Here is a 26,023-nt window from a genome sequence, read left to right on the forward strand (position 1 = left end):
TTGCTGCTATGTTTGTTTGCGTTCTTTTTCTCTTCAATCCACGGTGGATGTCACATTATCCGTTAAACTGCTGTCACTTGTCAACCTCGGTCAAATTTACTTACCGTGGTTTCAAAAAGTCACAACTCTTTGGTTTATGCTGCATTCAGATCGGATGGGAGTTACATTATTTTATTTTATTACAGAAAAGATGTGATGCGTATCAAAATCAACGCATTTAAGGAAAGTAACACAAGAATAATTTGGGAATTTTATCAAGGGTTGAAGATTAATGGTAAAACACTCAGAGAAAATGGGGAAAAGAGTGTAATATTTTAAACTTCCAGATGATGACTGGAAGAACATGAGGGAAGTTCACCAAACAACCACCAGTTCGTGGACATGGAGAGAATTCACCTGGAAAAAAATCTGATTTGTTTCTTCATTGCGAGGAAGGTGAAAAGCGAGCAGTTACATAGACGTCAGAGATGTTGGAGAGACATTTGCTGTTGATCACTCACGTATTGTTTGGTAATGTCAGAAAATAACTGCTCTGGGGAAATGGCGCGTAAAGTGCTACAACAAAGCCCAGGTTATAGGGTCCACAAGGACCAGTGGCTGATGATCACTGAGGAAATCTTCTTAATGGAAAAGCTGACACAAATCCTGAGTCTACAAGAAGCAGCGCTGGAAGAATAATGGGAAAACGGACGCAGCAGACGACTGGAAACATCAGAGTGGAGCTGCCAATTAATCCATCAGCAGGAAAGAAGGGATGGCGGGAAAAACCTGAACGGATTTCCCAAACAGCTTTTGTTTTTTGTTACCATCATTGTTTAAAGTTTTATACCTTTTGCAAATAAAGGCGTAGAAAGTCTTCCGTACGCTCGTAGGTGTGCATGTGTATGTGAATGTGGTTCTAAAACAGAAGTAAAAAAGTTTTAAAAAACCCCAATAACTTTCACCGTATCAACCATGAATCAAGGTAAACTCAGGTGGACAGACAGGTAAGTGGTCTCCTTAACTGCAAATGCCAAAGGTGCCGCCCCCCCGGCACATCTGTGCATGTGCCCGCACATTCTGCAACCCAAGTGCTCCTCTCGTTTTGGTTTAATAAAAGGTCTCTGTGGTCAACAGAAAGTCCTTGAAGAAAGTCACCGGTCCGTTGCTTCTGGAATAGTTTCTAGAGCCACGTGTGTCCAGTGGAATCTGAATCATTCACTCCCAAAGTCTCTTCTCGTAATCCTACCCAAGACCCATGGTGCACTGGGGGGGGGGGCGTTTCTAAGGCGACTCTGACAGTCAACAAACATGGCTGAAGCAGGAGGGAGCTCTGACCAGCACGAGTGAGTACATTTACCGACTATTACACAGAAAAACAGAACCCTTAACGTCAGATCCACATGAGAAATTAAAAATGAATTCAGATGGAGGCGAAATATTTTTCCTGAAGTCTGAAACATCACTGTAGCTTGTGATCCTTTTAAATTTTTCTGGCTAAACAGAAAAAAAATAGCATCCGTCATCATTTCTGACATCACCAATCATCAAGTCCATCAGTTCGTCACTCGACCTTACGAGAGAAACAAAAAATCACCATGACCACAAGTTGAACACAGTATTAACTTTTTCTTCTCAACCTGCACAAGACTCAATATTTACTCATAAACGGGTTCACCAGAAAAATACGAGTACCCATAAATATATTATTCCTCTCAAGCCATAAATGCAAGAACGGTCAAGTTCTCCCTTATACAACAGTTTTTCAGTCTAAATGTTACATGAACTGTGTTGTTTTGGCTCAGTGCTCAGTTCATTGTCTCACAACAGCAACGCTCAGGAACTGCACTGGAAAATGTGCAGTTAAAAAGTTAAAACCCAGGCATGAAAAGGCTTTAGTAAAAAAAAAAAGAAAGAAAGAGTAGACAAAAGATCCGAGGAGCAAACTAACTGTCTTCTCATATCCAATCCAAGGGCGTCCTGCTCCCACATCCCAACCTTCTCGGCCCGACATCCCATGATCCCCAGACTGTACGTGATGCCATGGAAACGGGACATGAAGAACCAGAGGCTCCTGATGAAAGTAGATACCAGAGAAGGAAACGGACTGTGTCCCCCCTGTTGTGGGGGACACAATTCTGTCACACTGCGGGGACTCGACTTCCCCCCTGGGGACAAAAAGCATGTTCCCATAACAGAGATGATTATATCTCAGGGCGAAGACTTGGTTCAAGGTCAGGTTTAGGGCAGCGGTTCTTAACCTTTTTATGAGTGGGACCCCCTTTTTGAGCATGAAAATATTCGGCCCCGCCCACCCCCATCCCAGAAAGGCAAGGTTTAGGACTGCGTAATCATACAGTCAATTTAAAAGGGAGACGTGACGCCGCCAACTGAGTTGACGTTTCCTGATTTCTAATCCCACCTCTGCACTCCGAGTCTCTGTAGTCCAGCTACGCCGGTGAAGTAACCTGTGCAATCGGGAATTGGTGTGTTTTTAATCGCACAGCCTATAGGTGGCGCCATTATGTACGTATTTTAGCCCCGTCCCAAGGCCCCCATGCGCCCCCCCCGAGGGGTCCCAATCCCCGGTTTAAGAACCACTGGGTTAGGTCAGGGTTAGGGCAAGTCTCCAGCAAATGAGTGTAAGTCAATGTAATGTCCTCTGAAGTGATGGAAGCATTACTCTGTGTGTGTGTGTGTGTGTGTGTGTGTGTGTGTGTGTGTGTGTGTGTGTGTGTGTGTGTGTGTGTGTGTGTGTGTGTGTCAGAACGCAGCTCTGGCTGGGATTCCTGTTGCTCCTCTTGAGGAGTCCTTGTGTTTTTGCGGTCGGGAGCGTCTCTGCCACAGTCAGGACGCCAACCACCGCTCCTCCTCCTCCTCCTCCTCCTCCTCCTCCTCCTCCTCCGCTCCTCTCAGCCAGACGGGACTGACAGCACATCACTCCTCCCCCTTCTCCAGGTAAAACACCTCAGAGGCTGATGCTGCTTTCAGGGCGGGTCTGGAAAAAGGAAGAAGTTGTGACGTTTGTCGATTCCCGCTAACATTTCGACGATTTGACTACATCGGATCCTTTCACTCTCCGTGTCCCCGCAGGTACAACAGCTCCGTGGTGACGACCAGGCGGCTCTACCAAACCTGAAGGCGGACCGCACCATCGCTAACAAGTCATCTGCTTCACAAGCTGAAAAATTGCCAGTGGTTTTAATATCGTTTTATGCACGTACAGTGATAGTTGGGAATTCAGTCCTTCGGTTTACTTTGCAATGAATTAATCCCATTTTAATTAAAGAAAAGAAAAGAAAAAGGCCAGGAAGCTACACACAATATCAAAATGTCGAAATCAAAATGGCAGAAACCGTCACGTTTTCCTTCTCGCCACGAGCCGCAGTTACACTTTTCATTAAACCAAGCAGAGGCTGGTAACAGACGGAAGAGATGCGGTGACGCCTGAATCTGCCAAACACACCTGGAGCAGCATGAACGAGGCCGATAAAAACAAAACAACTGTATAGAAGCATATCCAGTAAAGCGCATCTAGTCCAAAAGTGGACCCAGTTACTGGGTTTTCGGTTCAGGGCCCCTCACAGAGAGAGGCGGGGTCCGGCCGACTCAACTGCTCGCGTCCCAGATGTTCAGGAGCGGTTTCCTGTAGACTTTTCCCAATGCTTTCATTTAAATGGCAGGACCAAACAGGGCGAAACTCACCAACATTTCCCGTCCCGTGAACGATCTCACCCTTCGGAGGGGCCCGACCCGTTCCATGGGAACCACTGGACTAAACTACATCATATATATAAAGCACTAGTGCCGTCTCGACCGGCTACAACAGAAGAAAGCAGCGGATTACACACTGTTTATTGGTCCTACTGGTCCTGTTTCAGTTGGGCGTTTGTCTGCAGAGCCAGTGCTTTTACTCTGATACTTCAGGGGGATTTTGCCGATAACACTTCCAGCTGCACCGCCGTACCGGTACCTTTGCCGACTCCCCACCCTGGTCCTGGTCCTGGTCCTGTAGTTCTCGTGTTGGCCACGGGGTGTCGGTGTCGGTAAACGTGACCCGTCACAGGAGCCTCCTGTGAGGCGGGAGCAGCCTGATGTCGCCGCAGGTTCGGGATTGGTTTTGACAGGAGCTGCCTGGGTTTCGTTGCTTTCATCTTATGAAGGAGCAACATGTTGAAGAAATGAAGAAATCAAAACGTCTCTTCTTTTCTTTTCTTTTCTTTGCTTTTCTTTTCTTTTCTGCTCTTCGCATTGTTGTAGGATTGTTTCTTTTAATGGAAACACATGATAAATTGTTTCATCCAATGTTGACTAATTAAAATATCGTTACCAACATTGTCCAGACGCAGTTTTGAGGTCAGTTCATTGACGTCTTCTAACGTCTTCCTCCCTATTAAACTTGATCATAACACTGTCACGTGACCAGGAGCATCCCAGTGACATCGTGACGATGTGACGTTGCCTCTGACGCAACCCAATCTAATCTTCATTACAGTCGGTTAAGCTGGTTGAACTGGTCAAACTGGTTCGCGTCGTTCTGTCCTGGTATTTGTTGTCCAGTGTTTGGCCTCGGCATCAAGAACTTTGACAGAGAAAGCAACTGTTGTTCCCTATGCTAATGACGCTGCTGCTGCTGCACGCGAGCGCGCGCGCAAACACACGCACACACACACACACACACACTCGTCTCCCCTGCGTGTCTCGGCCTCTGTGTGCATGTCTCAGTGTGTCACCAGCAGTGATGACAATTGTCTTTCTTCTATGCTACCACACACACACATACAGACACAGACACGCACACACACAAACAGACACACACACACACACACACACATACAGACACACACACACACACACACACACACACACACACACAGGCAGTTGTATGTTTTTATGTTTATGAGTTGTTATGGGACGGGAATAGTTTTACTGCTCAGTAACTTTTCTGCAGCTTCTGAAACACGTGTCTTGGTCGCCAGGTTCGTTGCCGGTCCGGGAACTTGCCGGGTTTTGGTTCCCGGGGCTCCGGCTCGTATGAAAAAAACCCCAAACAAACAGAGAAATGTTCTGCTGGTGTCGAAACGTGATGAGCTAAGATCTCCGATGCTCTCTCATCTCTTCAAGTTCCCCCCTCCTCCCTTTTCTCCTCGACTTGGATGCGCCAGGACGCGTGCCAGACTCGGACGCGTAATGGACACCGATCCACCGTTCTCTTCCCCGTCTCTGTCCTCCCCCCCGGCACGCTGGGATGTCTCGGGAGTCCGGGGAGAGGAGGAGGGAGAGAGAAAGAGGGCGATGACAATAAGCCGTTTGAGTCACCATCTGAGGGGACGATGCTCTCTCGCCAACTCCTGGATGGAGGGACGGATGGACGGATAGCGGGACAGACGGAGAGACACAGTGGGAAGGGGGGAGAGAGAGAGAAGAGAGAGAGGGAGGTGGTGTCTTTTACGCACATTACACACAGGTCATCGCCGTGCGTCCTGGCGCGTCCAGTACCCGGAGTTTGCCAGAGGACAGCAGAGGAGTAAATGAGTGTTTCTCCGTGACTCTGCTGGTTCGCGTGTCCGCTCGGTGCTAAATGCTGCGGCGCTGCTGCCTGGACCTCGCCGTGGTTTTGGAGCAGGTGTTTGTCTCTCGGTGCGTCAGTGATTCTTCGGGCCGGTTTCATCGTCTATCCGGGCGGACATGTCCGGACAGAAACCGTCCTTGAGGAGCGGCGGCTCCGCTCAGAGCCGCTTCCAGGTGGATGTGGTGACGGAATCCGCAGCGCCAGCCCCGGCCTCGGCCCCGGCACCTGCCCCCGCCGATGGATCCAAGCCGCCCGAGGACTCCAAAGGTCGGTTCAGGATGGTGGGGTTCACGGATTTGGGCGCGCTGGGCAGCGCGATGGACATCGGGCTCCCCCCCGATGTCTTCCACGAGCCGGACACGGCGAAGAGCGACTCGGTCAGCCTCCACTCGACGGGCACGGGACATACGCACATCTCCGACTCCCACTCCAACACCTACTACATGAGGACCTTCGGACACAACACCATAGACGCCGTGCCCAACATCGAGTTCTACCGGCAGACTGCTGCGCCGTTTGGGGAGAAGATGACCAGACCGTCGCTGTCGGAGCTGCACGACGAACTCGATAAAGTAACGACACGAAACCCAGTTTTAAGACCTTTATAACCCAAAAACAACGTCGGGTCAGATTTCACAGCAACAGCAACATGTTGCAGTAGCATGGCAGAATTAAGCAACGGCGGAAGAAGGATTCACACTTTTTACTGAAATGTACAGGAGCAATACTGCAATTTAAGAACACATCATTACAAGTTAAAAAAAAAAATCCTTCATTCGAAATTGTACTTAATAGTAAGTTTTATTAGTAGGTTTAAAAGTATTATCAGCAACATGTTCTTAATACATGTAAAATCTAAATCTTTATAGTAAGATGAGGTCCTGTAAAGAATAATATGGTGATATGAAAAAACATTTTGAAAACTCCCGCAGGAATACATTAGTGATGGGGAATCAATACCTTAGTGATGGGGAAACAATACCCTAGTGATGGGGAATCAGTACCTTAGTGATGGGGAATCAACACCGTAGTGATGGGGAATCAACACCGTAGTGATGGGGGAATCAATACTGTAGTAATACCGTAGGGATGGGGAATCAATACCCTTGTGATGGGGAATCAATACTGTAGTAATACCGTAGTGATGGGGAATCAATACCCTAGTGATGGGGAATCGCTACCCTAGTGATGGGGAATCAATACCGTAGTAATACCTTAGTGATGGGGAATCAATACCCTAGTGATGGGGAATCAGTACTTTAGTGATGGGGAATCAATACCCTAGTGATGGGGAATCAACACCGTAGTGATGGGGGATCAATACTGTAGTAATACTGTAGGGATGGGGAATCAATACCCTTGTGATGGGGAATCAATACTGTAGTAATACCGTAGGGATGGGGAATCAATACCCTTCTGATGGGGAATCAATACCGTAGTAATACCGTAGTGATGGGGAATCAATACCCTAGTGATGGGGAATCGCTACCCTAGTGATGGGGAATCAATACCGTAGTAATACCTTAGTGATGGGGAATCAATACCCTAGTGATGGGGAATCAACACCGTAGTGATGGGGGATCAATACTGTAGTAATACTGTAGGGATGGGGAATCAATACCCTTGTGATGGGGAATCAATACTGTAGTAATACCCTAGTGATGGGGAATCAATACCCTAGTGATGGGGAATCAATACCGTAGTAATACCGTAGTGATGGGGAATCAATACCCTTGTGATGGGGAATCAATACTGTAGTAATACCGTAGGGATGGGGAATCAATACCCTAGCGATGGGGAATCACTACCCTAGTGATGGGGAATCAGTATTTTGCCCACTGTAAGTTCTTCTGACCTCTGCTGACTTTCTTATTTTTCATTTGGACTACTCTTTGTCTGGGAGGAACTAAGTCACATGTCCACCTGACAGAAGTCAGTTTACTCCAGCGCCCAGGAAACACTCCCTCCGAGCGGGCTCCGTGACATCGGCGGCGGCAGGACCCCAGCGCGCACACGCCACAATGCTGCCTCTCAGGACCCTGCGGGCTCCCCCGGCCGAGCTCCCGCTCCCCTGATACAGCTAGGCAGCCCTAACGTAGGCGTACGTCGTACCTCGACGGCAGGATGCCGGGTGACGTTTGAGCTCCCGAAACAGCACAGAGCGAGGACTCGCGTTCGCGGCGCATCACATAGTTAGAGAAACTACAGTTGCCTCATTTCACGGAGCCAAAACCGACTCATACATGTCGCCAGGCTCTAAACACAATTGTTAGATTGTTTAATGTCACATGCATCTCGTTGAGGCCTCGACCTTGACCCCACTACATTAAACATGACCAACGTCTTCTGAGGCCAGTCCAGTGATGGTCCTTGGCTACGTATTGTATTATATTTACATACTTCATAGGTGCCCCGCAGTAGCTCTTTGCGTAGGGAGTCACTTTAACCGCCCTGAGAAAGTCGGGGTGGGAGTCTTTGTTAAACCAGTGAATAATCCAGGCTTGTGTCCAGAGTTCAGGCTCTTATTAACCAGGCTTGTCTGAGTTGATATATGAAACACAGCCTCAAACTGCCTTGAAGCCGAGTCTGAACTTATCAAGTAAATGAATTAGTGAAAATCAGCAAAATGGCAAAATGGCAAATCCTCCTCGCTGGTTACCAGAGCCTACATTACTAAAAATAATTCAATTTTTTTACATTCAGAATTCATATTTTATAATAATTCAACAGCCAAAACGCAGTGCATTTCATAACCTGTTGCTCACCTGCGTGTCTTTTTGTCTCCTCCTCTCTTTTTTCCATCTTGGCTGTGACTGGCGGGGAAGGAGCCGTTTGAGGAGGGCCTGGCCAATGGGGAAGAGCGATCGGCGGCTGAGGAGGCGGCGGCGGCGTTGGCGGCGAAGCAGGCGAAAGGAGGGACCATCAAGTTTGGCTGGGTGAAGGGAGTCTTGGTTAGTGTTACCTGCCTGGAGAAGTGTTAAAATAACATTTCCTCCATTTTCCTCCGTGATCTGATCAAATGAATAAAGATTAACAAGGGATTGGACGGCACCGCGTTTTTCCACCGTCACACTGCGGTACTCGCCTCCCATCTGTCAATCCACGCTGGACCCCAGAGGGCTAACCATGTGTTTGTGTGCGTGTGTTGCAGATCCGCTGCATGCTGAACATCTGGGGTGTGATGCTCTTCATCAGAATGTCCTGGATTGTCGGACAGGCCGGAATTGGTGGGTGCAAATAAGTCAAATTTTACTTTGACCTCAGGAGGAGGATCCAAGGGAGTTCAGCCTCCTTCAGTTCAGGCTCCCCGCCTCCAGACCGGCCAATCAGAGCAAAGCTTTCCCCATCAGATGGATAATTTGGCATCGTCTGTGGTTTCAAGGATAAGGCTCTATGTTGTTTTCCTCTTCAACAAAACCCATGAAAAGATCCAAAGCAGCACTGAATGTGTCTGACTAACAAGTGCTGTTTGTGTTTCCAAAGCCTGATATGTTTGGACTCAGTCCCACCCACTCACACACACACACACACACACACACACACACACACACACACCGTCCTGCTGCCCCGAATGCTCACTAGAGCATCGAATGTGGATTAATCCGCAGGTGAAAATAGTCCCCAGCAAATGCAGCGTTTTCCTGTTTGTGTAACGTTTGTCCAAAGCTAGCGTTCAGCTGTTTTAGGAAAAATCACTGAGCCTTTTTAAAGAATGACACTATATGTTTGCGAGGTGTTTTTTTTTTCTTTCTAAAAAGATTAGTGTCTTCAGCAGGAACCGATGGGCTCGGAGCTGAGAGCCACAGACAGGGAAGTCAGAAAGTGTTGAAGGACTAGCACATTGTTTATTTTTGGTCTTGTAAATGTATTTGGTCTTTCAACGACACAGGCAAAAGATTACACAAGCGACAGTGGTGTGACAATAGTTTTTTCCGCCCTTGGCCAGGTGGCTAGCTTCAGAACAAGGCTAGTCATCTATGTATATTTTAGCACTTCTAGCTAATGGGCATAGTAGCTGTGCCACATTATACAATGGAGCAAAAAGTTGATGATGACATGACTCTGTACTGTAAGTACGCTGCTAGTCGCTTTTACGGGCAGGTCCTTTTAACATGGTTGACCGCTGTCGTCCTTCTGGAGCTCACTGGCGGTCTCCTTAAAATTCGACTGCAATTTCACTCTTTCGCTCTGGTTTGCCTTTGTTTATTTTTTGTGTAACAGGGCTGACCATCGCGATCATTCTGATGGCCACTCTGGTCACCACCATCACTGGTCTGTCCACCTCTGCTATAGCAACCAACGGCTTCGTACGAGGAGGTGAGACAGCATCTTATCGTGAGCTTTTATTTTGAAAACGTTACCAGGGTCTGTTGTAACAACCAGATAGGGGGGTTTAAAAGTTCTGACCGGTTGTTAAATATTCTAATTTAACAACCGACTTGTAGAGAAATTCACCATGTTAAAGGTGGCATTGTTAACCAGCTCACACTACAAGATCACTCACATTTGACCAGCTTTGAAAATTAAACATATTTAGCTCCAGCTGCACCAAGGCTCAATCAAGAGGGTAAAGTAAAAACAAGTAAAACTTGTTCCAATGTTCCCAATGAGTCAACATCATCACTTTACCAGCACACTTCAAATTAAAGCCCCTTTCTTGGCGAGGACGATCTCCGTCCCTGTCGTTCCAGCTCACTAGTAGCTCACGATGAAACCGTGATTAACTCTGGGCCTTCTCTTCTGTCTTCTGTCCAGGAGGGGCGTACTACCTGATCTCCAGGAGTCTGGGGCCGGAGTTCGGCGGCTCCATCGGTCTGATCTTCGCCTTCGCCAACGCCGTGGCTGTGGCCATGTACGTCGTAGGCTTCGCCGAGACAGTCGTTGAGATGCTTAATGTGAGAAATACTCTGGCATATTATTCAAACATCTGTCTGTCTATAGACAACTAATTGTGATACTCACCTTGTTCCCGTTCCGGTTATTGGTTGCAGGATGTTGACGCCCTGATGACCGATGAACTAAATGACATTCGCATCGTTGGGACTCTGACCGTCATCCTGCTGCTGGGAATCTCTGTGGCTGGGATGGAGTGGGAAGCCAAGGTAGGACTGTGAATCAGCAATATCACAGGAAAGTCAAGTGGACTTGACACCCGAAATGCAAAAGGGTGACATGAGATACTCAAAGTAAGCTACTGTGGTCCTGCGGTTCACCTCGCAGGGTATAACAACCACCACATTGGCAGGCAGGAAACACTACTAGCATAAACAATCATTAATACTGACTGCTGATGTAGAAGTTTCACACGAGATAGTGTTACCAAAGGAAATCTCCACTGTGTTAGACACACAAGAAGAAGGAGGAGTACAAAACCCAGAGCCTCACAGAGCTCTGGGTTGCGGACTGTGGACTTCTAGTCTTGTTTCTCCTCCCGTTCGAATTTCCTGCTCTAAGCCAGATACTAGCCAGGCTGTAAGTATGTGAACACTATCTGCAGTTTACCAACTTCAATGCACCTCCACTTGCTTGCCGGGATCACCAAAATATGGACATTCTTAGTGCAGCTGGCGTGCGAGGGTTAAAATCAGGACCCTGATCGGCGATTTTTTTCAGGTGTAACAGCTCCCCAGACACAAACACAGTAGAAAATGCTTTTGCTAGAAATAGGGCAAAATTTGATCTGAGAAAATCTTATAACATTCCCTGATACTCTGGTCTGAGCCAGGGCTTTTATTATTTTTTTCTCTTACTGATATCCACCACTCCATCTCTTTCTTTTTCTGTCTTCCCGTTCCTCTGTTCATCAGGCTCAGATTGTCCTCCTGATCATCCTGCTGGGAGCCATCGTTAACTACTTCATAGGAAGCTTCCTGCCCACAGAAAGCAAAGAGCCCAAAGGATTCTTCGGCTACCACAGTCAGTCTGCATTGTTATTATCCCAGCCCAAGAACAGCTCTCTTGGTTTTGGTTTATACTGTATCCCAGTCAGTCTTAAGTATCCCCCATGTAAAAAACTCCTGTGTTAGAATTTAAAGTAAAAGTCCAGCTTACATATTCCTCTGTTTTGTCTCTCTCCTCCTACAGCGGCCATCCTCCTAGAGAACTTGGGTCCAGACTTCAGAGAGGAGGAGACGTTCTTCTCTGTGTTCGCCATCTTCTTCCCAGCAGCCACCGGGATCCTGGCTGGAGCCAACATCTCTGGAGACCTCACTGTGAGTTCAGCTTTTCTTTTTCTTTCAGTTTTTACATCTTACACCTTGCAACGTTACCCAGAGCAACTAACGTCACCTAAGGCGTCTGTGCTAAGTTCGATATTAAATTTAAAAAGTGACGCTGCTTCAGGTGGAGTTTCTGGGAGGATGAAACTGTGACGGAGAAGTTGTGTATTTACTTGTGCAGCGTGTCCTCGTTGTGTTCGCTAGCCCGTCAATCAGCCATCACCGCGTCTTCTGGCAGTTAATACTAGCTTGAAGCCTAATGAGTTGAGTAGTGAACCAGAGGTGAGTTCACGTACTGATTGACAGCCGTGAGCTCCTACCCGTTACTTTGTCCTTCTCTGATTGGTCACGAGGGCGAGGAACCTCTCTCCCCTGCTGCCAGGCTGCTCAATGAGTCTGGGTCACTGGAGCCTGTGACGGCACCGCTCCACGTTAAGACATGTTTTGGAGCCTATTTCAACTAAAGAATATTAGAAAAAAGTTACATACTGTAGTTTTAAGTTGACTCTCTTCCTGCTTCTACCTTTAGGACCCTCAGTCAGCGATCCCTAAAGGAACCCTGCTGGCCATCGTCATCACAGGAGTCACCTACGTGGCCGTCACCATCTCTGCAGGTTAAAGTTCTACACAATCGCTACATGGAGCTTAACGTTAGCACTTATCAACCTGTAGGTACTTGAGTTGTAGCTCTTTGAAGCTCGTCTTCTTAAACTCAGCCTCATATAGACTTGGTTTTGCAAGGTCTGACGACAGCTTTTCGTATGTTGCACAAACTGTGTCTACACCTGTACAACATTAACAGGAAGATGCTGTTAAACATGAAGAGATGTAAAGTATAGTTTTATCCTATTTTTATCCTATTAAAAAGAAAAAAATGAAAGCAATTAGAAGTGGGCAAAGAGAGAGACAGGTTGACTGCAACCAGCAGAACCAGGTGAGCTGAACCTCCCTGATGATTTGACTCTGCCCCCCCCAGCACCGCTGTTGTCACAATATGTCAGAGCGTTCTGGTTTTCTCCTCCGCCAGGATCTTGCATTGTGAGAGATGCAACTGGCGACCACAACGACACGGTGAGCGACACGGTGAACTGCACCGACGCCGCCTGCACGCTGGGCTACGACTTCTCCATCTGCAAGGAGGGAGGCTGTCAGTACGGCCTGATGAACGACTTCCAGGTAGCTGTCACACACTCAGCTGAGGGGGGGTTTTTGGGTTTATGGAGATCACCGGTGTATTGGGATAATGTTGATTGTGATGGGTCCATCATGCACTCGTTGGCCTGTACAAGTTGACGGTTTTGGGGTTTTTCAGTTAAGATACACTGGGCCCATTTAGTGCTGAAACAAAACTTTGATAATCGCTTAATCATTCGAGTTATTTACGAAAATGTCAAGTGTTCTCTGGTTTCCGCTTCTCCATTGTAGGGATTTCCCAAATTTAATTATAATTCTAAACTGAATGTCGTTGGCTTTGGACTGTTGGTTGGACAAATCAGGACATTTCAACACATCAGTCTTAGGCTTTGGGGACATGTGTCACTATTTTCTGATGTTTTATAGGCTAAAGATTTATTGATTAGTGGATTTATTGATTATTGGGAGGTTAATCAGTATTGAAAATAATCATTAGTTGCAGCCTGAGACCTATCTGATGCCAGAGCAGCATTCGGTAACATAGCAGACCTGCCTCCTGGCCCTAATGTACCCGAGGGCATTGTGGGTACTTTAACCCAGTAAGTTATCTGTGTTTTGGTGCGAGAATCAGATTTAAGTGAAATGATATCAGTGACCTCGCCACAACAATCATAGTAAGTTTGGATTGTATCATGTAAAATGTGTGTGTTGTGTGGAGCCTAGGAAGAATAGCTTCGGCATTGGTGAGACTAATGGGGATCCTACTGAAACGAAGTGAAGTTGTTATTAATTATTTTATATTTTTACACGAATCTCTGAGATTTGGGGACATGGCAACGTCCATGCGAGTTCATCTGTGCAGGAACACTACCGGTCAAGCTTGGTGAAGGAAGTACATGACGGATCTCCTTTTCCAAAAAAGTTTGGTTAAACTGGGGGTTGAGAGTAAGGGGAGAGAGCAGGGGACTCGTATGCATCACTGGATTCAAACTAGGAACGTTGCAGTGACAGTATAAGGTACATGTCTTAGCCTCTAGGCCATCCTGACGTCCGGACAGTATGGACGTTGATGCTTTTCAGAAGACACGAAGACAAAAGAACATTTTGTTAATTATAATTCGTAATGTTGAAATGACGACCCATCGGGTGGAGAAATTTGTTGTTCGTTTCACTCAAAACGCTCGCAAGCTCGGGGAATTTTGTGTTACATAAAGGCGCCGCGCATCTGAACACCCACAGCTACTGTTTTCTCTGGGAGCCTACACACCGGCAGCGATTGCGTGTCAGGATATGACACCATCCCGTTTCCCATCGTCCACACACACATCAGCAAACCACAAACGCAGCAGTTTGATCAAAATCGCTTCCGCGACGAACAAGTTCAGTTTTCCTTGATGATATCTTTTGTCTTTGCGCTGTGGGCTTCACTAACTGATGTTTTAATGATGCAGCCTTCAGCTTAAGACTCATCTAACTTAATCATGATACTACTCTTTACTATTGCTGCATTATAAGACTCACACTTTACACCCTTTGTTTTTGCTGCTAAAAGTGCAATAACGTATTTTTAAGCTTTTTAACACTGCGATCTTTTTTCTGTGTGTAGTTTTTTTTAGTTTTTTTTTTTTTAATAACAATTTCCTCGTCCTCTCGCTCTCAGTATTTCTATTGAGAACCTTTTGTTTTAGTTTAAAGTTGCTGAAATATTCACGTTGAATCAAAAATGTTTTTTTAATCTAAAGTGTCAAAGGATATTTGGTTTTGCCACATTATTGATTTTATACTGATGGAACACCGAGCACTTCCAGTCACTGGGTATAAATATTTCTGCCTCAAGGACCAACAAGGAAATCCAGTATTTAAGTTATGCCTGATATCAGACTGTTTGTCACATTAAAAATAAACACCTGGAGATTCTTTTCTGGTTGTTTAACCCAAGTGTTAAACATGTCAGAGTGCTGCTCTGATCCTGTTTCTCTGTGTCTGGTTGTAGATGGCTTCACTGTGTGTGTGTGTGTGTGTGTGTGTGTGTGTGTGTGTGTGTGTGTGTGTGTGTGTGTGTGTGTGTGTGTGTGCTCCCAAACAAAGTGCAGCAGTGATAATAGTGACTGTTGTTTTGAGTCACAAGGTTCTTGCTGGTTGGAGACAGAGCTGAATGAGAGCATTGACAACATCCACCTACACACACACGCACACACACACACACACACACACACACACACACACACACACACACACACACACACAACCACACACACACACAGCTCGCTGACACTGATATCGCTGACATGTCACAGTCTTGTGTAATTCCTGCAGACAGAAACACTTGCTCTTGTTTTATTTCTTGTTTATTTTAAGTTGCTCTGTAAAATGTGCAGAAAATAAAATCTAACAGAAAAAAGATCTAACCTTTGTGTGTATCTGTCCTGCTCTTACACGCTGCTTGTTTCCTCAGAAGCGTCGATGGTGGGGTTTCTACAGTACTAACAACTAACAGATGTCCCATAATGTTGGTAGGTATCGAGCTTTGAAAGCAGAGTTTGTCTCCTGTCCTTCAATTCAGTCAGTATTTTGTGATCAGGTGATTTTCATATTCAACTACTCTATTTAGGACCAAAGCCTGTTGATTTTTAAAAGACTGCAGTGAGTTTCTGAATGTGTTGTTCATGCGTTTCATCCAGCAGCCCTGTGCCTCTTTTCTCCACTTGCTGTAACGACTGTGTGAAGCTCTCACTGTGGGATTTTAGGAGATTAAACAGCCTCATTCAGTTTTTTAGATTTTCAGGACACGTAAGTGCTAAGAGTCTTGTGTTCTTGACTGGTAACAACAACCCCAACCACAATCCCCAGTCGTCGAGATAGCAGGACTGCCGCCCAACTCTTGTTCAAGTCGTGTAAGCTGTTTACAAACCCTGTATGGATCTTAAATGTGAACCTAAATGAAGCAAGATTGTGTACTTGTGTTGTCCAGGTGATGAGTCTGGTGTCGGGCTTCGGTCCTCTGATCACGGCCGGGATTTTTTCAGCCACTCTGTCCTCAGCTCTGGCCTCGTTGGTCAGTGCACCCAAAGTCTTCCAGGTCAGAAACCAGAAAGTTTTATTTCATTTATATTTTACAGATAACTAACAGCAACCCCTTCACACGCACAAAAGTGGAACATTTAATAATAGCTACAAACTGAATATATCGCCACCAAAAATTCGCAAATTTGGAGGAGTAATGAATGCGGACGAACGGCTAAACAAGCACGCACGTGAGGTTGGCAGTTCGACAGCAGCTGGCCACATAAAGATTGGGTTCCAACAAAAAGTTGGTTTCAGAGGGAGGGAAGAAACTTTCGGGCTCAACTTTTAAACCAAAAATGGACGAGAAGTCGCTCAAGCACTCAGAAAAAGACAAAACAAGACAACTAGGCAAACTTCATCGATTGAAAGCTCCAGAACAGCTACAAAAGAACCTTGTGTTGAGATCATTTTTCCAAATAAGCAAGTAACTAAAAGGAGGATTAGTAAACTTGAAGTAAGTTAAAATTTGACCAGAAAAAAAAAAAAAAAAAAACTTAACATAAGCTCCATTTATTTTTTTCTGACACGTTGTCATGCCACCAGAGCAAACTATGTCCACTGATACAGACTGTAAGTGATTTTTTTTTTTGTCAAAATGCAACTTCGAAGACCAGAGAATGAAATTCTACAGTAGAATGTAGAACCAATGTAGAACCAGCTTTAGTACTACACATGCCTATATTTTCATCCGGAGCCCGATCCAGCCCGATCCATCAGGGCCTGAGCCCGATCCAACAGTTACCAACATTTTTCATCCCAAAGCCAATGCTGTAATGTCGGATCTCTCTCTATCTCTGAACAACTGACTTAACAAATGATCAACCTCACAAATAAAATGAATGAATAAAATCTCTTGTGACTCTAGGCTCTGTGTAAGGACAACATCTATCCAGGGCTGGGCGTTTTTGCAAAGGGTTATGGGAAGAACAACGAGCCTCTCCGTGGTTACGTCCTGACCTTCTGCATTGGCCTCGCGTTCATCCTCATTGGTAGGCTGCTGCATGAGTCACCACTGCTCCATCTATATACAGACTTTAAAATCTACAGTTAAAACTTTAGTTTATAGCCTTAAAACTAAAGCTTCAACTCCTGAAGAAGTAACAGAACAAACAATTGGTCCTGAATATTGAATCTTTCTGTTGTAGCGGAGTTGAACATCATCGCTCCCATAATCTCCAACTTCTTCCTGGCCTCCTACGCTCTCATCAACTTCTCCGTCTTCCATGCCTCCATGGCCAACTCTCCAGGTAAACTCTGTCGTCAGAGGCTGGGAGCTCCCGTCAACTGAGCCCTGAGAGTCACATTTTTGTTGACTCTAGTCTTCATATATGATCATTTCATGATAAGGTTAGATTTTCTTAAGAATTACCTTCACTTGGGTTTTAGTGACGTTAAACTCGACTCCGTCTTTTGCGATTTAAAAAGGTTTGAAACTTATTACAGTTTATAAATTCACAGGTTCATCCTATAGGAAAATGATTTCGTTTAGAAACTTGAAAGGTGGGATTAGTTTTTTGTATTCTACATTTACACTCAGGACTTTGGACTTCTGTCTCAAGTCTTGAAACTCTTTCAGAGTTGCCTTTGTCGCCAGTTTGCCCATACTTTCATACTTAACCGTTATAGTGCATAAAGTGGAAGGGTAGGTGTATACCTCAACCCCCAGTCATTGTAAATAATTCTTATCTTACTCTTTCCCAGAAGGTGACACGAGTACAGAGATGTCATTGTTGTTGAGTACTTGATGCCTTTTTAAAGTTCCTCGCCTTCGGTGTAAAACGATACCCGCATGAGTGTTGAATTTTTGGCTTGACTCAAACTGGCCAAGTTTACCAGCAATGCTTGAAGTCTGGGTTGTATAATAAAACTTAGTTGGGAACAAAAGTATTTTCAAAGATTGAGCAGCACTTCTGGTAGAAACAAAGTTGTCGACTGCTTCAAAACGAAATGTGTTGGAACCAAAATCCAGCTTTTACTGCTTAAAGTTTGCTGACTGTCCATTTCTGTTTATATAGTGTTATATAAGTGTTAAACTCTCTTAGAAAAATTTGGGATTTTGGGCTATATAGAGAAAAATTGACTCGACTTGAAATGTAATAATGAGCGGGAACGTGTGAAGAAAAGTATTGACCTCTTATACTCTTTCATTACCATGACTTATATGACCTCTGCATCCAATACGGCCAGTTTGGCTTTGCCAAGGCTTTGGCAAATATTTGCGTAATTTAAACTCTGTTTTCCTCGTTGATTTTGCTGCAGTGACCAGCAGCAGTCATTTTGTAAAACAACTGTCCGCCATGTCACGGGCTGTCAATATTCGCTCTGGCGTTCCGTCGTCGTGCCAGTATGGCTCTTTTTGTTCCACTCTCGTCTCTCGCCACAGGGTGGCGCCCCAGCTTCAAATACTTCAACATGTGGGTGTCTCTTCTTGGGGCGGTCCTGTGCTGCGTGGTGATGTTTGTGATCAACTGGTGGGCAGCTCTGGTGACTCTGCTCATCGTCCTCGCTCTCTACATCTACGTCAGCTACAAGAAACCCGGTAAGAACTCAGTGGTGTGACATTTCATCTTTTCTAACGCCCGGCGGTAAAACCGACCAGGTTCCCACCACCTGTTTTCTGCTCGGGTCCAGGCAGCTGCCCAGTAGCTGTCAAGTGGCGATGACCATCAAGTGCCCAAAAAATGCAGTTCGTCTAAAGGGCCACTAGATGCTGGCTGCCGAAGTCAGCGGGGAAACCTCCTTACTTCTCAGTTACCGCAAGAATTCAGGGGATTAATAGCAATCCCAAAATGGGAACATCACTTTTATTTCGCTAAATAGTGAAATATGGCTGTGTCATATTTTATACTTCACTAAACAGCTGTGTTACTCATTGGTTATGATGCATTAGGGAAATGTTCACATGCAGGTGTTGAGCCTTGACCCCCTATGAAGTCAGAAACGTCAGTGACATGGTTTGATCTGAATCAAACCTGGGTAAAGTTACTTTGAGTAAATCTTTGTTGTTTCATCCATTTTTCGCCTTTGCTATTTATCAGTTACGGGGCTGTTGTTCGCTCATAGTTGATGGATGCACTGCTCTGACCAACGTGTGTGCCGTTTTCCCGTAGATGTGAACTGGGGTTCATCCACTCAGGCTCTGATGTACAACCAGGCTCTGACTCACTGTCTGAACCTCACCGGAGTCGAGGACCACGTTAAAAACTTCAGGTCAGCTGGCTGCTTAGATGTGGGCTTTGATTCTGGGTTCAGACGTGGCGCTGTTAAGGTTTTTGTACCAACTCAGACCCTCAAGGCTTAAATCTGAATCCACTGATCCTGTTTAATGGGGCTTCAAATACAAGTATCCAGCAGAAAAACTTGTGGAGCCAAATTCCACAACAGCCAAAACTAAGAGTCATCGTGAGCTACTTGAATCTGATGTTTAAGGAAGTTATTAAGTTTCACGTTTTCCGTGTTTACAGGCCACAGTGTCTGGTGCTGACTGGTTATCCGAACTCTCGTCCTGCTCTGCTCCAGCTGGTTCATTCTTTCACCAAGAACGTGGGTCTCATGGTCTGCGGTCACATCAAGACTGTACGTCTTTAATCAAGTGATGCCTGAAACACGTTCTACCACACTCCACTCTTTCATCACCTCGCCTGTGTCTTCTATCGTGACTTGTCCCTCTCCTGGTCCAGGTGTCCCGCCGGCCGAACTTTAAGGATTTGTCCCAGGACCACGCCCGCTGTCAGCGCTGGCTCAGTGAAAAACGCATCAAGGCCTTTTACACTCCCGTTTTCTCCGACAACCTGAGGCACGGGACGCAGCTCCTCCTGCAGGTAAGACCACCTGGTCAAAACCTGTAACTCCAAAGCCCTTAAAAGAAACATCTTTTCCTCCGCCGCTGCTTTGTGTATCGGGTGGATTTTCCATGCATCATTACAATGATCTCAGTGTGAGAGCGACGGCAGGTTTTCATGCCGCGTTCTTCATTTCCGCAGTGATGCTCCTTCACTTTAATTTTGCAGATTTTTTACAGCTGCTCTGGAGATTCAAAGCAGAGACATGAATGACCCATAAACCAAATTACTCCAAACTTTTCTTTTTTTAACTCAATTTTTTTTACTTAATTTGATCTATTAAATGTCTCCATGTATACAAACCTGTTTCCTATTAAAATATATTTAGTTCTGATTCTATTTTCTGTATCAGGATAATTTTTACATCTTGTTCTATCACTTTTGCAGCGTATTCTTTTGATCGTGTGATTTTGCTCACATTTTTTAATCATTTTTTTTAATCATTTTTTTTACCATATATTTTTTTTAATCTCATGCAGCCTCTCTTTTTTTTTTTTTAATTTCCTGCTCAATTTTTTTTTTTTTTTTTTACACCAAACCTTCCAAATTAAAGCCCAAAATAACTGCACGTTTCCTGATTTTGAAAAAAGTAAAAACAATCATCAAGCTCGAAATGCGCTGTCCCAGCTCTGCCACATCCCTTTCTCTCTGATCTTCAGGCTGTTGGTTTGGGTCGTCTGAAGCCCAATACGCTGGTCATGGGTTTCAAGAACAACTGGAGTGATGGAGACATGAGAGACTTGGAGCTTTACATCAACACTATACAGTAAGGCTGGATGTTTTTTAGAGCCACTAGCATTTTACAAAGGTATTTTTTTCCGCCTCCAACATGGTTGAAGTTTGGCTTTTGTGTCTACGGAAGTTTGAACGTAGCCAGAGGAGATGTTTGTAATGTGCAGTTTGTAATACGTACATAGTATGTTTTCATGTGGGAAAGATTTTGAATTTGAAACTATCAGTTTCAGTACTTACTTTTTTTACTCGGAAATCAAAGGGCACCACAAATGCGTTTACGACGTCGACGCAAACTCTTTGATGAGAAATATTTTTTATGGAATGCTGCGCACAAAAGTCGCATGACGATTAAAGCGAACTTTTTTTCCGTCTTCTACAGTTTTATTTAAAGGGCTTGTTTTGTAATCATTTGAAAATGTCATTTACATAGACAGTATCAAGTGTGTTTACGTGTACAAAAAAACCAATTTATGTCCTGTATCCTCTGGAGATCACACCTATTCGTCTGTGGCCTCTGAGGTGGACATTTTGTTTTTGCATCCCTCTTTTTACCTATTTGCAAAGATCTCAGTAGATTCAAGGATGTCAAGCGTCGGAACCTTCACGACGACAACATAACTGACTCCTCCTGAAAAACGGCTTCGGCTCGAGTTCAGTTGACTTCAAGTTCAACTGAACTCCACACCTGACATACAGAACCAGACCCTCTTCTCTCAGACGGCTGGAATTGAACCAATGAATGAATGAATCCTGTTGTAGGATGGTCTGAAGCTTTATTTGTTGCTTGGGAGTGTACATGAAGAACTGGTCCCCGTCCTGGCTTTATGAATTTTGTATTAATTTATGGTGTCTTGTAGGCCCATGTGGACTGGGAGCCGTTACATGCATGACACAATAAGTACTCCAGTTTGAGTCCAGGTTGATTTTTACGTCAACATAAATCCACCGTCTGCTACTGTAGGCAAAAAAAAAAAAAAAAAGGAAATAATTTGGAAAAAGTATAAATAGTATTTTGTTTTTTTGTTTGTTTTACTTGTTAAGTTTACAAACCAGGTTTCCTTTGAGCTCAATTGTGTTTTATATCCCAGTGACGCCTTCGACCTGCAGTTTGGAGTGGTGATCCTCCGACTGCAGGAAGGACTGGACGTCTCTCACATCCAGGGACAAGGTACGTCCGTCTTTTTCTGTCTACCCATCAGTCCACCTACCTGTCGCGGCTGCTGTATGTAAGGCGCCTGCCTGTGTGTCCCCGATTTGTCCCCCCCTGCAGACGAGCTGCTGTCGTCCCACGAGAAGCCACCGGTGGGCAGTAGGGAGGTGGTGGTTTCTGTCAGTCTGGCTAAGGACTCAGACTCGGACTGCTGTCCTTCAAAAACCACCAGCAACCAGAGCAGCCCGCTCATCATGAGAGGTAAAGGAGGAAGATATCCATGAACCCCCCTCCTTGTTTTTCTTAACTTCTTCTTCTTACCATCCTGAGTTATTAGTTGATAACCACACTTCCTGTCCTGGGAACCAGGGGGACACTGCGAGCCTGGTTCAGTAAGACACACAGTCAGGCAGCCGTGGAGTTGTCGGGAGCTGCGTCTTTTCTCTGTTGTTCAGCCTCTCTCTGCACTGGACAGACAGACGTCCATCTCCTCCTCCTCTGACACTGGGGAGACGGAGGAGAAGAGGATTTGTGAGATGTCAAAGTGATTGGTCTTTGCGTCATGTTCCTCTGTGTGCTGTCCTCTGCTGCAGAGACCAAGTCTCCTCTGAGCCTGACTGACCAGCGCCTGTTGGAGTCCAGCCAGCAGTTTAAGAAGAAACAGGGCAAAGGAACCATAGATGTCTGGTGGCTGTTTGATGACGGAGGTCAGTTGTTAGGTCTAATACAGAGACGGAGGCTTTGCTGCTACACCCAGGCACCAAGGCTCCAGACTGAGTTATACAGCTGTGCAGGGGATTTCGGATTCCCTGTCTGCCGATTGTGTCGGTGTCTCTGCAGTCCAGCAGAAAATATGTAGGACTGTTTGAACTACAGGATGAATTTACTGAACCATCATTTCCCCACTTCCATCACACTTTCAACACCATTCGGTATCAAACCCAAACTAATTTCACTGTTGTTTTGTCCGGGGTTTCTAGATTAAAGCTCGTTGGACAGATGCACCTCTTCTGAGATGCTTAACCCAAGGACAATGCAGGTTGTGAGTGACCGAGGAGTGAGCTTTGTGGCAGGCGATGCTTACTTCCGCGGTAGAGCACGAGATGTGTTTTATTTCCCGCTCTCTCTCTCTCAAACCTGTGCTGTGTCACTGAGCCTTCATTTCTCTGGAGCGCAAAAGTTAACACTCCATTAGCGAGTCGTTTTCCACAGGTTTATATTGGGTATGGACTCTAACAAACCCCATTCAATATAAATAGGAAAACAGACGGAAGCACATTAACACACAGAGACTGATGGTAAATTTGAAAAGTACTACGCAGTGTAAACCCAACAGAAACAGCTACCAACGGGAAATTGGGGTAAAGGATTAAACCTATAAACTGCTGTCAGAAACATCTGTGCGTGCGTGCGTTCGCAGGTCTGACTCTGCTGATTCCCTACCTGCTGACCAACCGGAGCAAGTGGGGCGACTGCAGGATCCGCGTCTTCATCGGCGGAAAGATCAACCGCATCGACCACGACCGCCGAGTGTGAGTCCACTGCCTCTGCTCAGCACTAATACGCAGGCTGCAACCTCGCAGCTTTTCCGCTCACTGGAGCAAGCGTGGGTGAACAAAGAAAGGGAAACTAAAGCACATGTTGACCCTCTACGAGTCTCTAATTTGTTGCTATTGTCCCCGTGTCCCGGCAGGATGGCCACGCTGCTCAGCAGGTTCAGAATCGACTTCTCCGACATCAGTGTCCTCGGGGACATCAACACCAAACCCAAGAAACACAAGTACGAGCTCCGATGGTGTCGATCGAAGATCCCTTTAGCTCAGCTCAAATTCTGGTGATGGAGTTGACGATGTGAGGGCTCCTCATCGCAGAGAAAGGAAAAGGAAAAAACAAAACATACTTTTCAGCCCAAATTTAACAAATCCCGCAGACAGTTATGACCCTGCCAGACTAACACTTCCACAGACCGTCTTTCAGAGCTTGGCTCGTGAACGGCAGGCGTATGAGGGGGAGACTGCCTGCAGTCTTTGTGCAGCTCTAGGTCTGTGTATTCCTCTTCATTCTCAGGGAAGAATCTTGTTTCTGTCCCCGGGCCAGGTCTGTTCAGTCGGTCTCTAGGTACCCGGGCTTCGAAATAAAAAAGAGAGAAAGCTGTTTTGAACGGGTTCGAAACTGTCTTGAAATGTACTTCCAAAGTTCAGCGTCAGGCAGAGTGGTTGCCCAGATAACAGCGCTGTATCAAAACTGAAGTTTATTTATTTTGCAGTAAGCTGACTTTTAAGGAGCTGATCGAGCCATACAGGCTGAAGGAGGACGACATGGAGCAGGAGGCTGCAGAGAGGCTGAAGGCCCAGGAGCCGTGGAGGATCACCGACAACGAGCTGGAGCTCTACAAGGCCAAGGTCTGCCCAGATACTGCTGGCACGCCAGCTCTGACCACGTTGTATAGCTCGCCTTAGTTACGCTGCCATGTTAGAGCCGCTGAACATGCCTGTGTGTGTGACTTTCAGACCAACCGTCAGATCCGGCTGAACGAGCTGCTGAAGGAACACTCCAGCGCCGCCAAACTCATCGTCATGTAAGAGCTTCATTTGTTTGGTTTTGCTGATGGCGAGCCGCAGCCCAAGACACGGCGAGAAGCTTCTGTTAGTTCCTCCTGCTCGCCCGCCGAGATGTGTACAACTCTCTGCCCCTTTCCGGTTTTCAAGCAGACGCTGTCCAGAGCAGCCGTTCTGCCGTTCACCTTCACCAGTGTAGCCACGGTGGCGGTGATGCCAAGGGAACTAGCCGCTCTAACGTGCCTCAGTGGGGAGATACAGTAAATACTGTGAAACAGCAGACATTTAAACCGAGGCAGGCGTCACTTTAAAGTCTGATTGCGGATAAAGCTGCAAATCAGAGACCAGGGCCGGAAAAACTGGATTCACCTTGAAACAGTCACTGACTGACCCCAGAACTCCCCGGTACTCTCTGGTCCATGAAACCCACTGCATCAAAACAAGTCTATTAATATTGTGACATAAGGTGACATGTACTTTGACATTTGACATTTGAGGGCAGAGGGGGCTGTTATGGAAGTTGAACCCCACGACGTAAACGTAAACGGCCATATTTCGCAACGATCCCCTAACTTTGACACACCTTAGATAAGCGATCCTGATACCTGCCCCCCCGAAGTGACCGCTTCCCTCTCTTGCTCTCCGTCCCTAGGAGCCTGCCTTTGGCCAGGAAGGGCACCGTGTCGAGCGCTCTCTACATGTGCTGGCTGGAAACGCTGTCCAAAGACCTCCCGCCTCTGCTGCTGGTCCGGGGAAACCACCAGAGCGTCCTGACCTTTTACTCCTAACACACACACACACACACACACACAAAAACATATGTACAGTGTCCACACGCAACACGTGTGTATGTATTACGGTTTTCCGCAGCCTTCATCCGCAGACAGAAATATTACCACGCTTTCAAGATTCACCAACGTGAAACTGTGACAAGAGAAAAGTGTTAAAAGTCTAATGTTGTGTTTCCATTCAGCTTAATCTGACAACATTTCTGTCTCATCCACAAACTAATCGACCCCATCAACTTTGACATGGCTGGGCCTTTTCTCTCCGACAGTAACGGGCCATATGCTCCGTGTGTTTCACATGAATGAGTGCAAATATTAACTTGTTGTGTCCAGTTTTAAGGTTTACCTGTGATGATAAAACCCCTGATTGCAGAGTGTGTGTCGGTGTTCAGGTGGCTCTGTGTCTCTGGTAACGTCATTTTTGTACATTATTTTATTAAAATATTAACCGGAGTCTGTGTCTAGTTTTTCTTCTGGACCATTTCGTCGTCCGGCGGCTCTACAGCAGATTTCAGGTGCCGAACACCTGCGAACCGGCCGGTTTGGGCTGCCCTGCCCTTCGCCGGACACAGAATGACTCGGGACGGGGCGAGGCTGCGCCCAGCGGCGGAGGACAGAGGAGAGAGGGCTGCCGAGTTAAGACATCTTTCCGGACGCCCCAGACGTTTTTCACAGAGGCAACGTGAATATGCGGAAGTGCACATCAGAAAAACCTTCCACGGCTGCTACAACAAATAAAACCAAACTAGTACAGAAGCAGTAGAAAAAATGATATATGTATATTTATAAAAAATAGATAAATTGGTGCATTTATTTTTGTAATGAGATTTTTGATCATTCAAACAACCAACACCTCGGACATGAATATGTGGGTCGTTTAGTTGTTATATGTGGACGGTGAATCTGTCCAACACACTGAGGATTCAAACGACAGCGAGCTGCTCCTCGCTGGAACCTCAACGTTCCTCCGAATCGTTTCAA

At 45.9% G+C, this 26,023-nt stretch overlaps 1 protein-coding gene across 1 annotated transcript; it reads left to right on the top strand.

Moving 5' to 3' along the window:
* The first annotated feature begins 5,994 nt into the window (after nucleotides 1-5,994).
* Nucleotides 5,995-25,480, top strand: LOC120805126 (solute carrier family 12 member 2-like). The gene is made up of 26 exons (XM_040155030.1): nucleotides 5,995-6,123; nucleotides 8,377-8,502; nucleotides 8,703-8,778; nucleotides 9,773-9,868; nucleotides 10,307-10,446; nucleotides 10,543-10,653; nucleotides 11,359-11,467; nucleotides 11,636-11,763; nucleotides 12,299-12,383; nucleotides 12,797-12,945; nucleotides 15,875-15,982; nucleotides 16,835-16,958; nucleotides 17,115-17,216; nucleotides 18,353-18,508; nucleotides 19,080-19,179; nucleotides 19,434-19,545; nucleotides 19,650-19,790; nucleotides 20,471-20,577; nucleotides 21,635-21,714; nucleotides 21,817-21,957; nucleotides 22,290-22,403; nucleotides 23,117-23,228; nucleotides 23,390-23,476; nucleotides 23,963-24,098; nucleotides 24,207-24,274; nucleotides 24,907-25,480. The coding sequence occupies exons 1-26, from the start codon at nucleotides 5,995-5,997 to the stop codon at nucleotides 25,040-25,042; spliced, it is 2,973 nt and encodes a 990-aa protein (XP_040010964.1). The 3' UTR covers nucleotides 25,043-25,480.
* The last annotated feature ends 543 nt before the right edge of the window (nucleotides 25,481-26,023 follow it).

Source organism: Xiphias gladius, chromosome 19 (assembly GCF_016859285.1).
Source record: "Xiphias gladius isolate SHS-SW01 ecotype Sanya breed wild chromosome 19, ASM1685928v1, whole genome shotgun sequence".
In the NCBI taxonomy this organism is placed as follows: domain Eukaryota; kingdom Metazoa; phylum Chordata; class Actinopteri; order Istiophoriformes; family Xiphiidae; genus Xiphias; species Xiphias gladius.

Coding starts and splice junctions, on each gene's coding strand:
- LOC120805126 (XM_040155030.1), top strand. CDS start 5,995: ATGAGGACCTTCGGACACAACACCATAGACGCCGTGCCCAACATCGAG. Junction 11,764..12,298: donor ACATCTCTGGAGACCTCACT/GTGAGTTCAGCT, acceptor TTCTACCTTTAG/GACCCTCAGTCAGCGATCCC. Junction 19,791..20,470: donor GGACGCAGCTCCTCCTGCAG/GTAAGACCACCT, acceptor TCTGATCTTCAG/GCTGTTGGTTTGGGTCGTCT.